The following is a 17,492-nucleotide window of genomic DNA, read 5'->3' as shown; positions in this document are numbered from 1 at the left end:
TTACAGAGTCAATTGTACAGCTATAAAGTCACAAAGTTGTTATTTTATAGATAGTTAAGATGCTTTGTGTAGGTTTGTCTCATTAATGCATTGCTCTGAAATTGATTGCAGTGACTCACTTTAATGCTAGCAATAAAATGTTATTTTTACTTTAATAAACAGTAGCCCAGTGATCTGCTGCTTGCTTTCATTTGGTCCAGTGTAGGAGTTCCCTGCCTGAATTCACCACAGTATCTAAGAAAACTATTCTAATAGGCTGCTACTTAAGAGTTTTTGGGGGTCAGCTGGATGGGGTAGTAAGTAAGGAGACCATCCCTCAAAGTCCCCCTCAAAGCATCCGTCCTGCTGAAGTGTCCTTGAGCAAGTCACTGAATCCCTACCAGCTGCAGGGCTGCTGTTCTGCTGCACTGTGTCTTGACCTTGCTGGGTCAGGGCATACTGTATATTCCATAGCAGCTATTTTGGTGATCACACTTTATTTGACAATGGAATATTTAGAGAAAATCTCTACTTCACCGCACTGTTTGTGCTGTGATGAGGCAATGTTTTAGTGCTTCCAATGAAATTAATAGGAAAGATTTTTGGCCCAGTCCTGTCCATGTAGAATTAAATTTCTTGTTTGTTTGTTTGTTTGTTTGTTTGTTTGTTCGGTCCAGTGCACTGTGGTGGCTGATATTTATAATTACAATATGTTCTGCAGACTGTTCCTGGTTGTGTGTCTCAAAACCTACTGTACTGTAGCTAAAACAGCACATCACAGCCTACCCAGAATGCATCTGGGTCCTTGCTCTGGCTCATTTGCAAACATGTCATCAACCCAACCCAGGTGCCTCTGGAAAGCCGCAATGTGGAGAACACACGGCGACTAATGCATTAATTAGCAACTTTGATTAATAAATATATAACCAATGCAACACGGTGAATGAATGTCAAGAGCAGTTAATTGAGGACGACGGCTAGTTACTGAGAACAGTGTCATCTCACTGCAGACCTTTTTTTTTTTAGGGGGGTTGTGGGGCTGGGTGGACACCTTCCATCATTCATGTTAATTAAGGACATGCCAAACTGTATTGAGGGGACTTTTGGCACGTTAATAAATAAGATGATCGTGATGGATGAGGTGTGGTTCACACTTCGTTTGGGTCCAATGGATACAGAGGAGAGATTCATCAACCCCTACATGTGTCACCCCCACGCGTGTGTGTACGAGAGTTAGAGAGAAAGAGAGAGAGATAGTGGGGCAGGTGATGTATTTGTTTACATGCCTTGTTCCAGGGCTGTGCCTCTCCTTGTGTGAGTGAATTCCTTCTTGGCCTTTGTAATTGTTTCCTACTTGAAGTTTTATTCAGATGGCTGATGGATGAAGTTGTGAGGATGAGTGAAACCAATCCTCTTTTTTATCCACGTATTACCCCAGCTGTGTCATCTGGCGTCGATGATCTGCATATGCTTCCCCACCCTCTAAAAAAACATGTGCAGCAGGATGAATCAATACGGTTCGCTAAGTGAAACAAATTTCTCTACTGGCTAAATGCTGGCAATGCTAAATGCTGGCAGTGGAAAAAAACAACTTTTGTCAAGAAATTTGGGTAATTGTTTTAGGATCCCTATGGAAATTAGCATCCTTGCACAGAAAATGTGATATGTGTGGGAGAGTAGTACCGGCTGAATCACGGGTAATCTGTTCCTGAAGTTGTAAAAGAAGTGACACTGGTGTTTTTGTATTTCTTTCTTTCTTTTCTTTCCCTGTCTTTTGAAAACCCCACTAATAGCATTCCGCCACAACGAGTGCCCAGACCCGGGCGTGCCGGTGAACGGGAAGCGCTTCGGCGAGAGCCTTCAGCTGGGCAGCTCCATCTCCTTCCTGTGCGAGGAGGGCTTCGTCAAGACCCACGGCTCGCAGACCGTCTCCTGCATCCTGAAGGACGGCAACGTGGTGTGGGACAACGCTGTGCCCCGCTGCGAAGGTGGGTACAGGAGCGGTGTCTCCTCTGTGCGGCGGGCTCCTTTAAGCCGTATTCTGTGTTGATTCATTCCATTGTTTTTATCCAATATCTCACAGTGGGCAGTTATATATTAAGATTTTGCAGGGGATCTAAGGCAGCTTGAGGTAGACGTGCAACCTCTTGATGTGTCCATCAAGAGGTTGCACCAGATGGAAGACAGAGAACTTAAAACCCGGATGTCTGGCCACCCTAGAGATCAATATAAAAAGTGTTTTGTCAATTCTGTAAATTGCCGTTCATTCCATTTCTTTTAGAACTGATGCAAATATAATTAATGTCTGACATCTTATGGCGGCGATCATTAAGACATGAATTATGCTTTTGATGAATGATTGAATGCTGATGGTACAGAGACGCGTTGAGTGGCAAGCTTTGTTCTTCAAAGTGCCTCACGCAGCAGACATGCTGAGCTTATAAGCAGAATGCTGAATCATGCATTCGCCACCCTCTGACTCTATATGAATTCAATAAACCACTTCCAGGAAACCAGAGAGGGCCAATAAAGCTGGCAAATCTAAGCTAAGGTATTAGTGAGCTACGGCTCTTCGTGGGCGGCAATATCGCAGCATATCTAATGTAGGTGCGGCTAGAGGGCCTTATCGGGTTCACCGTTCACGCTACGCAAAGGAGGGACCGTTATTAAAACACATGTCGCTTCCCCCTGTGCGCCGCGCCGGCTCCGTGTTCCTCTGAGACCATCTATCATACCCCAGCGTTTGTGGCATAATGCGTTTTATAGATGTCCTTCAGTGCGCTGAGTTGGCTGATTAAATCATTCCACTTCACAGGGAGAGAGGCGGTGGCGCTGTAACTAAGTTCTCCGCTCTCCCTGTGTGTTACGGTTAAGGATAGGCGGTTAAAGAGATGCAAGGCAAAGCGAGCGATAACAGAGACAAGGGTATGAGAGAGGGGGTGATGTGCTCAAGTGTCTATTGTGCCGACAATCAAAGTTGTTCCATTTCCCTGTTTGATGGGGATGACAGCGGCGTCTTTGGAGGAGGGGTTTGGTGACAGATTTAAAAGACAACAGCACGGGGGAGTAAACATATGCATACACATGCTCGCACGCGCGCGCACACACAAGCACACACACACAAGCACAGTGACAGGCATGTTCCCTGGAGAGATGGTTAACCTTGAAGTGGGCTGCCACCGATTTACATTAGATAGACCTCGGCAGTAAAAGAAATGAGATGGGCCCTGGCTGATGAATGGGATCATCCATGGACGCTGTCATACATCAGCTGGGACAGACATACATAATTCAATCTCTATCTGTTCTCTCTCTCTCTCTCTCTGTCTGTCTCTGCCCCTCTCTCTCTCTCTCTCTCTATCTCTCTCTCTATCTCTCTCTCTCTCTCTCAGCCCCATGCGGAGGGGATCTGAAGGCTCCCAGTGGGATCATCCTCTCCCCCGGCTGGCCAGAACTCTATAAGGAGGCCCTCAACTGTGAATGGATCATTGAGGCTCCTCCAGGCTACCCCATCAAGATCATCTTCGACAAGTGAGTCACCGGACCACCAACTGCTGCCATGTCACCTATCTTTCACGCCTTCCCCTGCCCCCGCTCACACCTACAGCATGTGCACACATTTAGCTTTGTTCCAGTGTCTTTATTTCTTTCTCTGTCTCACTTCTTGTGTCTACTGTAGTAGATCTAATCCCCATAAACACGCAGCCCCAAGCAGGATAACGTTATGTTTTATTTATTAAGTGCTCATAATTATTTGATACCCCCCCCCCCACACACACACACACCAACACCAAATATGTAAATGTACATGCGAGTCCAATGTGCACACACACACACACACCGAAACCACAGCACGACTCTGTCTTTTAAGTGGAGATGGTCCATCAAGGGGAATGGGAGAGATGTGAGAGGAGGTAATTCATCTTGATGTCTCAGTGAGCATGTGAGCTCAGAGAGAGAGAGAGAGAGAGAGAGGGAGAGAGAGAAAGAGAGAGAGAGAGAGAGAGAGAGAGAGAGAGAGAGAGAGAGAGGGACACACACACACAGAGAGAGAGAGAGAGAGAGAGAGAGAGAGAGAGAGAGACAGTTTTAGGATCAAACGCCACATTAGCGTTTCACTAAGGCTCATCCTCGCCTGCCCATCTCATCACCGTGTCTGCCATGATAGCCAGCACACCATGCAAAATGAATACAACATAAATGTTTGTTGCTCTTTGATTTTTATGTAACATCAATAAAATATCACAACTCGCTTCATTTAGACAGCACGGTTCTGAAACGAAACAATTTATTCATGGCTTTGATGATGAAGTGGCTCGGGCAACAAAGACAAGGACACACAGCACACATACACACACACACACACACATACATACATACACACTGAAAGAGAATACTCAGACAGCCTCACATACGGTATGCGTGTAAATGAGACTTCATATAGTAATGTAGCCAAACACATTCAAAGATCCACATACACACACGCACACATTCAAAGATGCACATATACACACACACATAACCACGCATAGCCATGTGCACACAACAAAAACACACAACAGTGTCTCTTCAGTAGGTTGATCCAACGAGCAGCTACATAACTGCCTCAGGAATATCAAATGTCGATGTCTGAGGACTTCCTACAACTCAGTGGTAGCAAATCCAAAATAATTTAGTTTGGTCCTCCAGGTTCCAGAAGTATGATTCAAAACAAAGCAGGTAGTCTGTGTTCCAACATTAAATCAGTGACAAGGAACCTCAGTGTGGTCTTTGACAGTGATCTGATCAGGGTAAGATAGTCCTGTTTCTTTCATTTGAGGAGTATATCAAAAATCTAAGCATTTTTATCCTCAGATGATTTCGAGAAGGTCATTCATGCTTCTATATCATCTGTTCAGTCTCTCGTCTTCAGTTTGTACCGAACGCAGCGGCTAAGATTTTAAATGGGGCTAAATGTAGAGACCAATCACCCCAAGTTTAGCATCTTTATGTTGGTTGCCGGTCAGTCTTCTAATTGATTTTAAGATTTTCCTGATTACTCCTTAAAGCTCAGTCAGGGCTTCCCCTTGGCTATATTGCTGACTTTTTAATACCCTGTGAACCTGAGTGCAGCCTGAGATCCTCTGGCTGTTCTGACGGTCTAGACTCAGGACTAAAACTGCCTGGGAATTCGCCTTTGAAACAGGCTGCCCAACAAACTCCGGCTAGCTAATTCAGCATAATTTCTACAGATTTATCTTAATCTGTCTTTTATTCTTTTTTGTTTGCTCTTATCCTTTTTATTTCTTCTGTTCTCATTGAATTTATTTGAATTCCGTGTTTATTTTGTTTTTGTGTGAAACACTTTCAAATAAGTGCTGTATAAATACTGTTTATTGTTCTGATTATTTTTGTTATTAGTATGAATTGTAGGACATATCGACTTGGATCTTGTGAGCTCGTTCTTTTCAAACTACTTCACTGAAACTGTTGCCGTGTTCTCAGGTTCCGCACAGAGGTGAACTATGACATCCTTGAGGTGCGCGACGGGCGTTTCCCCTCTTCGTCACTGATTGGCAGTTACCAAGGCACCCAGGTTCCCCAGTTCCTCATCAGCACCTCCAACTTCCTCTACCTGCTCTTCTCCACCGACAAGAGCCACTCCGACATCGGCTTCCGCATACGCTACGAGAGTAAGCAGCGTACTCTTGGATCTTGTGAACTGGATGTGGCATCTTCAAAGCTGCACCCACACGCATGCACACACTGAAGTGGAAGCACTCACTCACCCACGCAACATAGACTCCCATGGAAATTAATCCATCACACACACACACACACACACACACACACACGCATCCGAAGAAACAGGCACAAAAGCATTGTTCACCATACTAGTATGAAGCTATTCATTTTTGGCTATTAATATTATCACCACAGGCTCTCAATTTCAGCATGAAGCCATTCTTATTAGAACACCTATAATTAGAAAGTAAATGGGGTTAGATTATACAGTGAGATAACCCCGCCGCGCTGGCTCATATGTAGTTATACACATTCCCATGCTCAAGATTCCATGCACACTGGCACACACACCCACACACACACGCATTAATCACACACCGATTCCCAAAGCCGCATGTTCAAACCCGAAAACAAAGTACGCTTCCCGCTGTGTTTTTTTCCAGCCTATTTCTACCTGTGTGGCTCACACTGGTAACCTTTTGCGGTTTCTCTCCGGGTAAATCTCTGCAAAGCTTCAATTATTCACTATGAATGCTCGTCAGGCGAGAACTGCAGCGGCAAGGTGTAGCTGGAAAGAGCACAGCAACTTCCCATTGGTTGATTCCTGCAGAAAAAAGCTGTTTGTGTACTCTATTTATCAGGATTGCTTTGTAAACTGGAGAGTAAACTGCCTTTTAACATGCCAAGACCTCTGAAGTAGACCATTTGAAACCGGGATATATGCCTTTCTACACTTGAAGCAGATGGATTTTTCAGGCTTTGAGTATAAGCGTGTGCGTTTGTTTGTGTGTGTTTACTTTTTTTTTCTTTACCTCCTCTGCAGCCCTGCAGTTGCAGTCGGATCACTGCGTGGACCCCGGTATCCCCGTCAACGGACAGCGACATGGCAACGACTTCTATGTGGGCGCCTTGGTGACATTTAGCTGTGATGCGGGGTACACACTCAGTGACACAGAGCCTTTAGAGTGTGAACCCAATTTCCAGTGGAGTCGCCCCCTGCCCAGCTGCGATGGTGCGTTCCAAAATGTTGACTTAGAAATGAATCGCCGACTGCCAAAGTTCTTCCTATTCATAAACGGAATTAAGGCTAAATCCATTGTTTTATAGTTCTGTTCATACAGATGAAGGATGAGAAAGCTTTTTGGAGCACTTTGCCTCTCATTGCGTCACATTTAAATTGCGACATATTTGCTATTAAAAATCTATGTAAAATGATAACTTTTTTTCTGACAGCTCTTGTTTTAGACTTTAAAGGTTTCTGCCTCATTTCATCATAAATGTTTTATATGTACGGCAGTGAGCTTACCCTTTGAAGTTTTGCTTCTTACTCCACTGTAAATGCTTTTATATTTAAGGACAGTATTGATTTCCCCCTACTCTGTAATGATATTGATGATACCATCCTCTACGTTTTATGCTGTCTTGAAGGGCACCTCTAGTAAAATGCATTTTACTGCATTGTAAATGCGCAGACGAGTTCTGCCATTATTTCAGTAAATTTCATTTATGTCTTATTTCGTCCACTTTGTTTTGCCCTCTTTTCTTTCGCCGATCCCTTCCATTCTCGTTTCTCTCCTTCATCCATCTCCTCCCCCGACCCCTCCCTCTCGGCGTCGCCAGCATTGTGCGGAGGTTACATCCAGGGCAACTCCGGCACCATCCTGTCACCCGGCTTCCCGGACTTCTACCCGCACAACCTCAACTGCACGTGGATGATCGAGACCTCCCATGGCAAAGGTTAGCGGGGGGGATCCTTGTCAACACACACGCAGCGGTCGGATTCAATTCCCCTTACAATGTCACCCCCCCCCCCCCCCCCCCGCCGAGAGTGGCCTTTTTATTTTGTCGAACGAGCTGTCTCTGTAAGACAGGAGCCCTGAGAGGCTGGCCTAGGGCTAGAGAGCCGCGGGACCGTTCTCCAGTCGCGTCACCTTTGGTAGAGCGCTCGCAGCAAATTAGGGGCCCTGACACAATTTTATTTGCAGATGCTGTCTCTGCGTGGGTGTAATGTGTTTGATAAAGTGCTGATGGTAAAAGGGGGGGGAAGTGAGGGAATTGATGCTTTCTGCATTATTGAAAATATTGTCTTTCACAAAAATCAAAAGACCCCCAGGCTGCAACTGTCAAAAGTTTGTCTCCGGTGAATGTGACACATACACTAGTGTTCTTTCTATTTTGTTTTCTCATTTCATGGCAATCTTGCACCAATATACAGTATGTTAATGAGAAAACCTTGCACATAGCATTTTTCAATTTTCATTAGTATTTACTGAGGACAAGAAAACCAAAAACATAATGAGTCCCCCTCTCTTCTCCAGGTGTCCAATTCACCTTCCATACTTTCCACCTGGAGAGCCCTCATGACCATTTGTTGGTGACGGAGAACGGCAGCTTCTCCCAGCCCCTGTGGAGACTGACGGGCTCCACGCTGCCCCCGCCGCTCAGCGCAGGCCTGTTCGGGAACTACACCGCTCAGATCCGCTTCCTCTCCGACTTCTCTGTCTCCTACGAGGGATTCAACATCACCTTCTCCGGTGAGCACAGAGATTCAGGAAGTCAAAATGTCGAGAGGGGAGAAGGGAGACAGCTGAGAGTGCTGCTCACAATGTCTCATCATTTAGAGGAGATCAAGATTCAGTGATCGGGTTAAAAGATTGGCATTCTCCTGAGTATGGAGCGCACACTTGCCATCCCTATTTAATAACAAGTGTCTATGTCACTAGGTTATGAACACAAACAGATGATTATTCGCCCCTTGTCTACGATGGGCTGATCCTAGCTGAGCATCGCCAAGTGTGTCTAAGGGAAATGTCTAATTACATCCACTCAAGAACGATGAGATGGTTAACATTAAGAGAATTCATGTTTTTTAAATGAATCAATTTAGAGTGAAGCACAGATAGCCCTTCACCTACTGAGCGCCACTTTTCACCTCTTTTTGCTCTTAGCACGTCCCTTGGTTTGACCACCAGGACACTTAGGAGATGGGAAAAAGAATATTAAAAAATCCAAAGAGGCACTATCACTGAGAGTTGTGGCTGTTGGAGGAATACCACCTTTCATTGGTTTTAGGCCTTTTTTGGGCAAATGAGAGTATGTGATAGTTTAGATAATTAAGAAATAACATTTGGTCTTATGATGTTTAGACATGACCAGGAATGAGAGTCAACCCTCCTAAACACAGTTTACTCTCCTTTTTATCTGTGGTATACAGTTTATCTTATCATCTTTTAAAGTCTGACAGAAATCTTGAGCTGAGATAAATTCCTACTTTACAGCATAAGAAGTAGTAACAAAGCGGTGTCAGTCATATGATGAAAGGGTTTTCTAAGGAATAAAGAAAAATGAATGCCTCTCTGAAAATAGAATAGATTTTTGTTTATGTTGGCAATAGTTGGCCTTATGATGATCACAAACTGGAGGTCATAGTTTACCCATCTTCTTATTTAACGACTCATCACTGGACCTGACGCAAATGAATCAAGTACACTCACACCTTTTTCTCTGTCTTTGTTTGTGTCCTTTCCAGAGTACGATTTGGAGCCGTGCGAGGACCCGGGCATCCCCCCCTACAGCACCAGGAAGGGCCTGCAGTACGGGGTGGGCGACGCCCTCATCTTCTCCTGCTTCCCGGGTTACCGACTGGAGGGGCCGGCGAGGGTGGTGTGCTTAGGGGGCAGGAGGCGGGTGTGGAGCTCCCCTCTGCCAAGGTGTGTTGGTAGGTGGTCACATGCTTTATTTTGGCTTTGGTCACCCCCTCTCCCCCCCCTCACATGAGCATCTCACTACATCCTGGACTCCACTGCACACACACACACACACACACACATCCTCCATACATCCACTGATCACCTTGAAAGACAAGGCATTCTCCTTGTCCTCTTCATCCGCCCACACTATGTTTCTTTATTGGCAAGTTTCCCCAGAAAGAGCCTTTTTGACTTTGCTCAAGAAGAGCAGCTATAATGAAGATGATGTAAAAGAGCCGAAATATGTAACATATTGATTTTGCTCCTTGGTAAGGCCTGCGAAACAGGACGGGTCAAGTCGCATAGATTTAGATCTGTGTGTGGGTTTTGTGATTCATCAAATCTTAATGACGGCGTTATGGCATTGGTATGAAAATGAATTGTGTGTCATTTAATCATAATAATGGTAATGCACAGACACATGACGACGTTTGACCTTTTTGTGTTTGTCCTTAATACGGCTCTTTTCAAAGTAATGAGAGCACTCATTCAGTGCATGTGAGGAACAGCAGTGAACTAGGGGAATATCTTTAGGGCAATATTTTTTACCAGTTACACATTGGTGAAACGGTTCGCAGATTCTAAACTTAGAAAGTAATTTGTAAGTGTTAAGATTTTGACACCCCAGTGGAAGCAAGTAATTAAGTTTTATTAAGCGTTATTTTTTTTATTAAGTTGGTTTTTTTTTTTCGTCACCCGTACCAGTAATATCTGACACTTTCCGAATGTTTGTTTAGAGTTTTGAGGCACGTGGAAAGTAGGTCAAGCAATTTCCCGACACAAATGAATTTCCATTCACTTCACTGCCTCTTTTACTCCTGTCCTTATGGCATATTTTGTAGGAATGAGGCTGTTAATTTGGAGTTTCTTCATCTCTTTTGCCTCCAGATAAATACAAATCTTTGAAGGTTGACAGTGATGACACATTTTGTTATTTCCATACTTCTGGCAATCATATTCAGCTATATTTTAGAAACTTGATACTTGTCCATACCTCCCAGACATTCTCATCACCTCACCTCACCTCATTTCATTCATGAAGGACAAGTTAAAATTCTGGATACATTCAGGGTCATTTAAATTCTGGCAGCTATTTTTCTATAGAAATCTTTTTGTTCCTTTTTTCCCCCAATCTTTTCCTGATGTGATTCTGAAAAGTTATTTTCAAATGGAGCCAAAATGACTGTTAATCATATTCAGATTGCAGTGTGATTATGATGATGTGCCACTCAGAATCCAGCTACAGTCATTGGCCATATTCCACCCCATCACCTCCCCCGTTTCCCTATGCATGCCAGCATGAATAAATCAACTTCTGATGCAAGATTCAAACATATAGCGATTGACATGTTCTCTGCTTTCTCCAACACCAACCCCCTCTCTCTCTCTTTCTCTCTCTCCGCTCCCTCTCTTTTTCTCTAGCTGAGTGCGGCTCGTCCGTGACTGGCATGCAAGGGGTGCTGCTCTCGCCCAACTACCCCGGGTACTACGGCAACAACCACGAGTGCATCTACTCCATCCAGACGCAGCCTGGCAAAGGCATCCAGCTCCGAGCGCGGGACTTCCGGCTGGAGGAGGACGACTTACTCAAAGTGAGGAGGGGGAAGGGGCTCTCCCTCTGTGTGTGTATGCAAGCCCGTGGCGCATATCTGTGTGTGCACACCTTCGTCCAACCGCTCCCCCTCTCTTTCTCTCTAGGTATTTGACGGCAGCAGTAACAACGCTCGTCTCCTGGGGGTGTTTACAAGCAGCGAGCTGCTAGACACCACGCTCAACTCCACCTCCAGCTCCATGTGGCTGGAGTTTGTCAGCAACGCGGAGAATACCAGCAAAGGCTTTGAGTTGCACTTCACCAGTGAGTATAACACTAGCTCTCTCTCACACATACACACGCTAGCATGCCCGCTGGGTCACACCTCTTTTTCTCAGGTGAAAAAAACAAAGGGAAGGCAAGTCCACAGCAGGAGCCAAGGGGTATTGCATGAAGTGTAAGAGTGAATAAATAAATCAAAGCTGGAGACTTTCTGTACACTTCACTCTAACATTTCTGTTTTTGTACCTTTCTAATATTTTGCTTCTCCTTTCTTTCCTTCATCCGCCTCCTTCCTTTCCCCCTCACTTCCTTTTTTTCCCTTCCTTCTCCCCTTCTTCCCTCCTTCTCATAAGCACATCCATTTTTTCTTCTTCATTACCCCCTTTATCCTCACACTGTCCTCCCTCCCCTCGTTCTCCCTCTCCAAGGTTTTGAGCTGGTGAAGTGTGAGGATCCAGGCGTTCCCCAGTTCGGTTACAAGCGGGAGGACAAGGGTCATTTTGCGGGCAGCACCGTGTCGTACAGCTGTGATCCAGGCTACACCCTGAAGGGCCCCGAGGTGCTCACCTGCCTGAGGGGGGAGCGGAGGGCGTGGGACAGCCCCCTCCCGCTCTGTGTTGGTAAGTCTGGTGCTCCTTGGGATATGGACGGTGGGATGTTGTGTTTTCTCATGTTATCTTGTGTCTCTTATGTTTGCCTTATGTTATATTATGTTGTCTCATTCTGTGTTATGTTATATTACATTACGTTGTGTTGTATTGCGTCTGTTGCGCTGCACTGCGTTGTGTTCATCATTCATTTTATCAATGGCAGCCATAGTGTTTGGCACACTGCTGATTCAAACCAATTTCAGCTGTCCTAAGTTGTTCTTCATGACCTAGTTCCTTATCCATCGAAGTTCAATTAACTGTAGACAATGTGAATAGGAATACTGGGTCACCTCAGTGCAGGTGTTGGACAGCTCTGTGGTTTGTTTCAGCTCTATGCAGCACTATTTTGAGGCATTCTCTCAGTTGCTCTCCTAGCACTTTATTCTAAACGTTATCTCATCAAGTATGGCTGTGCTCCTTTTAGCTCCTCATATCTGTATTGCATCATGGTTGCATATTTCCCCTTTTCACATTGTTTTTAACTAAAATAAGATTCTTCCTCATATCAACAATACCTAGACTCGCTGCCTTCTGTGCTTCAGAGGTTACTGTAGGGTGAAAATGTCATGGGTGTAGTTCAGGGAAAACCCGTCTAAACTTAGTTTAGACTCACCTTTTAATTTGAAGAATATAAATATCCTGACATAAATCTTTATGATGTAAATTCATAGTATACATTATAGTAAGTAGTATTAAACAATGTTATGTGAAGTTATGTGATGATAAGGACCTTTAAAAAAACATACATTTCTGAAAATATATATATATATATTTAGATTGCTTGTTTGCCTGATTTGATGATCACTGACTGGAGGTTATAGTTCACCTACATTTTTATTTACCACTACTTTTCAGTATTTTCTCTCCTGTTTCATGGGTCTCACAAGCACACACACACGCATGCACACACACGCAGATGCACACACACACACACACTCACACACACACACACACACACACACACAGACAAGCCCTCCAGATGACCCAGTCAATTAAGCAGTTGTCAGTCATTATATTGTAATTCTAATATACATTCTATTTGGCAACCACCCAGCTGCAAGGCCACTACTTACTCACAACACACGCACACACACACACGTATAGACACACACATCACTTCCCCAATGACAAATCCAGAGCAGTTTTTGGATCGTCTCACATTTCGACAAAGCGTCTCACAAACCAGTCAGAGGCTCAATAGCATTCTGGGCCTGGCTAAGAAGAAACAGGCAGGATGGTGTGTTTTGACATCAGCCAAGGTGATTAGAATAATAACGCTCCACTCCCTTTTCAACCCAAACGCTGACAGGTAATTTCACGTCTCGGTATAAACAACATTCAGGCAATATCTGCGAACACGTTTGTCCTCCCCGTGCCCCTTCCACTGGGTGATAGCCTAACAGCCAGAGTGAATTTGGGAGAAGATGAGGGACTGCTTCTGTTTGTGATGGGGGAATTATTTTCTAGCAGTGGGGACAAACACTAGGCGCAGATGAGAAGGCTTAGGGAGCGGGGAGAATGAAGTTCATGAAAGGCAGGGAGAGTTTGTATCCTGAAGGTTACAGAAGTGGAAGGTTGCCAGCTTGAAATCCTAGGTGTGAGTGTGTAAATGTTTATATCCCTCCCTTCTAGGCTGCTGTTGAAAATAAAGACCCATTTTCTCCAAAACACACAATGCCACACGTTACTTCCTCATGTAATATTTATGTCCATTCAAACTGACAGTAAACGTCTTTTCTTGCTTGTTCCCCAGATCCATTTTTGACAGTATTTTACTCTCTAAGCTTCCTGTCATCTGTTTGATTTGCATGTGACTTCCTAGTTTTTATTTTGTTTTATTCATCCTATCCAAATACAATGTGATCACCCAGGATGCACGTAAATGCCCAGTAGCCTGGGTAGAGAACAAGACAGAGACGAAGCAGGAGTCTGCACTGGAAAGACTTATGGAGAGACATAGATTGAAGGGGGAGAGCGGCTGAAAGAGTTATACTGCTGTGGTAGTGCTGAGGAGCTCCTAATATAGTTTCTCCAGCAGCAGGTCATCAGGCCAGGAGAAAGAGATGGGTTTGTCTCGCTGTGATAGATCACCGTCTTCTCTTTTCACTCCGCAAAACACTGCAAGTTTTCCACGGGAAGAAAAGCATATCGGAGAGAGGAAAAAAAAAAAACTCAAAGAAAGACAAAACCTCAGCAGGAGAGTAAAGATTAATCTGATCACACTTTCATTTTTTTTGCCATTTTCTCTCTCTATCCAGTCTTCTCTCTTTTTTTCTACTTTTTCTCCCTTTTTTTTAGTTTGCGAAAGGCAAAAATGACCATTAAATTGCTTTTGGCTCTGCTTTTGATTTTTTTTTTTTTTTATCAGGCACATGCGTGTGTGTGTGTGTGTGTGTGTGTGTGTGTGTGAGAGAGTTTATGCTTTGACAGCAAAAATGATCAGAGGCCAGCTCTGGTGATTATTGCTGTTTAAATGTATAATGCATGAGAGAGAGAGAGACAGAGAGACAGAGAAGAGAGAAACAAAGCGGAGACTGATTTGTAAACATAGAGAAAGAGATGTTTGTCAAATGGAGGGTGACAAAGCATTTTGGTCTGATCTGTATGGAAACCACGGCTCTCTGTCCCTGTCTGTCAGCCTGGTGTTTCCCTCTGAGTGTGTGTGTGTGCATGTATGTTGATTTAGTTGATTTATAACTAACTCCCTGCTTGCCAGTCTCTGTCTGTCTGCCTGTGTCTATCTGTCATCCTTGGTGTGTTGCAGCACAGTGCCTACTAGTAGCAGATGGGTTTCACAACCACCACCATCACCATCATCATCAGTATGATTCTTAGACCTCCATTTTCTTCTTGTTTGAAGGAGCTATTTTCTTCCAAGAGGAAGGAAAAGAAAAAAAAAAAAACCCTTTTCCTGTCGGTTGAGATGCCCTCAAGGATGTCAACAAAAACACTTTATGAGAAGGACATTTTTTTTTGTTTTTCATTCACTTTTTGGAAGAGGGCAGGGGGTGGGAGTGGGTAGGTGGGGGGCTGAAAATTGCTTTTGAGTCATGGAGGTTTTCTGAAGGCAATGCATTATGAGGTTGGAAACGATCTTCCACTATTCTTGACAAAATGTGTTTGCCTCTAATTTTGCTTTCTAGTTTCATAGGTGTGTGTGTGTGTGCGAGTGACCAAGCTCATATTTGGTGTGTGCCACCTCAGGGGCTTGTTGAGCCATGAAACTAGAACCGTCGTATCTGCAGGCTCTTACTGTATGAACACACACACACACACACGCACACACGCACACGACCATTGACCCTCCCCTGACAAACAAGTGATTCATGACAAGTCTGCCATTCCCTTGGTATGATGTACCGCCTATCATACTGCGCACAGGGTGCACATCATATCAGTGATATTGAAATAAACTTCAGTATACTGCCACGTCACTCCAAATCCCCGTCTCCATCAAAGTGATTGTGAACTTGAGCTGAGGTCTAATTTAGCTGAGCGGTCGTCGCGTGCCGGAACGATCCCGCTGAATGCGTTGTTCAGTCAACAAGTACGTCAGCTTTCAAAGGCGACAGGATGAGATCATGGCTGAGATGGCGGATTGCCGCAGCTGAGCCAAGAGAAGATACAGTACACACACACAGAGTATATTGACTTGGCCGCTCTCCCTCCTATCATTCAAATTGCAAACAAGATGAAGGAGCACATTGCGTTTGAGTATGTGACTGCAATGTCAATAATTAATAATGATGAGAGCAACCTGATGAGATGCACTTTCTTGCCTTTTTTTTTCCACTTGTGTCCATCGTCCTTCACTTTACTCCCTCTCACTCTTCCTAAATCTGTGTCCTCTCTCTCCTCTCTCTAGCGGAGTGTGGGGGCACCATCAAGGATGAGCCGACCGGTCGTATCCTCTCTCCTGGCTACCCGGCTCCATACGAGCACAACCTGCACTGTGTGTGGACCATCGAGGCTGCCCCTGGAAGCACTATTAGGTCTGTGCACCGCCGGTTGTTTCCTTCCTGCGTACTTTCTAGTTTTCTGATTACATTGTTCTTTCCCAGTCTTTGTTTCAATCTACCACCTCTCAATATACTTCCAATTTAGCGGCCCATTTGCAGTGGTATTCATCACTTTCACAGGCTACTGTGTAATCAATCTTTAGTGAGCTGCTTTTGGCAAATTGTTGATTCAGTGTTGGATGAAGGGCAGTGCCACCTCAGAGCCTTTGGGTTTTAGACTTTGCCAGAGAAAGTCGAGCAGTTGGAGATAATTCTGGCCCGTGTGTGTATGTTGAGACAGAAAGCTTTGCTCACATGAGTTTGACCACTTGACACCACTTGACACAACAGAAAGCAGCCAAGGCTCTAGTCAAAGCCACTTACTTGAAACTATGCTTCAGGATTATACTTTTCAATCTATCATATTAATCCAATTCAGCTAATGTATGAAAAGTAGCTAAATATTCTTACAGTACCACAGCTTACTGGAAACTCGCTGACCTGCCATGCCTTCTGCTTTTTGTTTCCCTCTCTGTAAATAAATGACATTGTGTCATAGTGCTCAGGGAAACCACACACAGCTACCGTGAGCTTGTCATCCATCCATCCATCCATCCATCCATCCATCCATCCATCCATCCATCCATCCATCCATCCATTTTCTAGCCACATCTCGGGTCAGGCTCATGGTGGCAACAGGGCAAGCAGAGCAGCCCAGACATCCTTTTCCCCAGCAACTTCCTCCAGCTCCCTCTGGTGGATCCCCAGAGGCTCCTAGGCATGCTGGGAGTTGTAGTCCCTCCAGCGTGTCCTGGGTCTGCCTTGGGGTCTTCTCCCAGTCGGTCATGCCTGGTACACCCCCAAAGTGCGGGCATCCAAGATCCTTACTAGGTGCCTGAACCAGCTGGTCACCCATTTTGGAAATAACTTTTTCAGGCCCCTGGATACAGTTCTGTTTGAAGCTGATACTGTTTTACTGTTTCAGGTGAATTTCTTGCTCAAACTGAAAAATTTCAACTGCAGTGATCACCTCTGCGCTTCAGTTTGCCTCTCTCCATTTACTTTGCATGCATTCACACTTTTTTTCTTGCATATACTAAACAAAAATTTGGAACACAACGATGCGTATCTGCATGTACATTTTTTGTTTGTGTGTGTGTGTGTGTGTGTGTGTGTGTGTGTGTGTTTGTGTGTGACCTCCTCCCTCCTCTGGCTTTCAGTTAATAAATGGACACACGTCCTCGGTAATGGCCACTCATTTTGCCAGTGTAATTTTGCATGAAATCTGGCTGAAAGTGTCTGATAATTAATTAGATATTATAATTGCGTTGTTTATGAAACACCTCACCTTGCCGCACCCCGCCTCACCTCACCCCTAGCCACCCCGACCATCCTACCCTAAAGCAGCCTGGTGATCCTTCAAAGGCAGAATTCTTGGCTCTGCCTGACTGTGTTTGTGTTGCCGTAAAGCAGAGATGTAAAACAACACAATTGTCTTAATCATAAGCCTAGGCAATTGAAGGAACTGATTATGTGGAGGGCACAGGACTCTTCAAAGAGAATGCTGCTTATTCTCTGA

General features: G+C 44.6%; 1 protein-coding gene across 1 annotated transcript in view; it reads left to right on the top strand.

Annotated features, from left to right (window-relative positions):
* Positions 1 to 17,492, top strand: part of csmd2 (CUB and Sushi multiple domains 2) — a gene marked incomplete at its 5' end in the record, with an annotated part of 223,670 nt that overhangs the window by 120,041 nt on the left and 86,137 nt on the right. The window contains 11 exons of the mRNA XM_071515056.1: positions 1,773 to 1,967; positions 3,372 to 3,510; positions 5,464 to 5,651; positions 6,527 to 6,715; positions 7,324 to 7,440; positions 8,022 to 8,237; positions 9,233 to 9,421; positions 10,875 to 11,044; positions 11,151 to 11,307; positions 11,694 to 11,885; positions 15,781 to 15,907. Coding sequence (XP_071371157.1) covers positions 1,773 to 1,967; positions 3,372 to 3,510; positions 5,464 to 5,651; positions 6,527 to 6,715; positions 7,324 to 7,440; positions 8,022 to 8,237; positions 9,233 to 9,421; positions 10,875 to 11,044; positions 11,151 to 11,307; positions 11,694 to 11,885; positions 15,781 to 15,907 — 1,879 coding nt within the window. The remainder of the gene's footprint in view (positions 1 to 1,772; positions 1,968 to 3,371; positions 3,511 to 5,463; positions 5,652 to 6,526; positions 6,716 to 7,323; positions 7,441 to 8,021; positions 8,238 to 9,232; positions 9,422 to 10,874; positions 11,045 to 11,150; positions 11,308 to 11,693; positions 11,886 to 15,780; positions 15,908 to 17,492) is intronic.

Source organism: Centroberyx affinis, unplaced genomic scaffold, assembly GCF_046629955.1.
Source record: "Centroberyx affinis isolate AG114_WGS23_722 - 3 ecotype Tasmania unplaced genomic scaffold, CSIRO-AGI_Caff_v1 ptg000299l_1, whole genome shotgun sequence".
Classification (NCBI taxonomy): Eukaryota; Metazoa; Chordata; class Actinopteri; order Beryciformes; family Berycidae; genus Centroberyx; species Centroberyx affinis.
The sequence above is the reverse complement of the archived record's forward strand: the minus strand, read 5'-3'. Positions and strand labels throughout refer to the sequence as shown.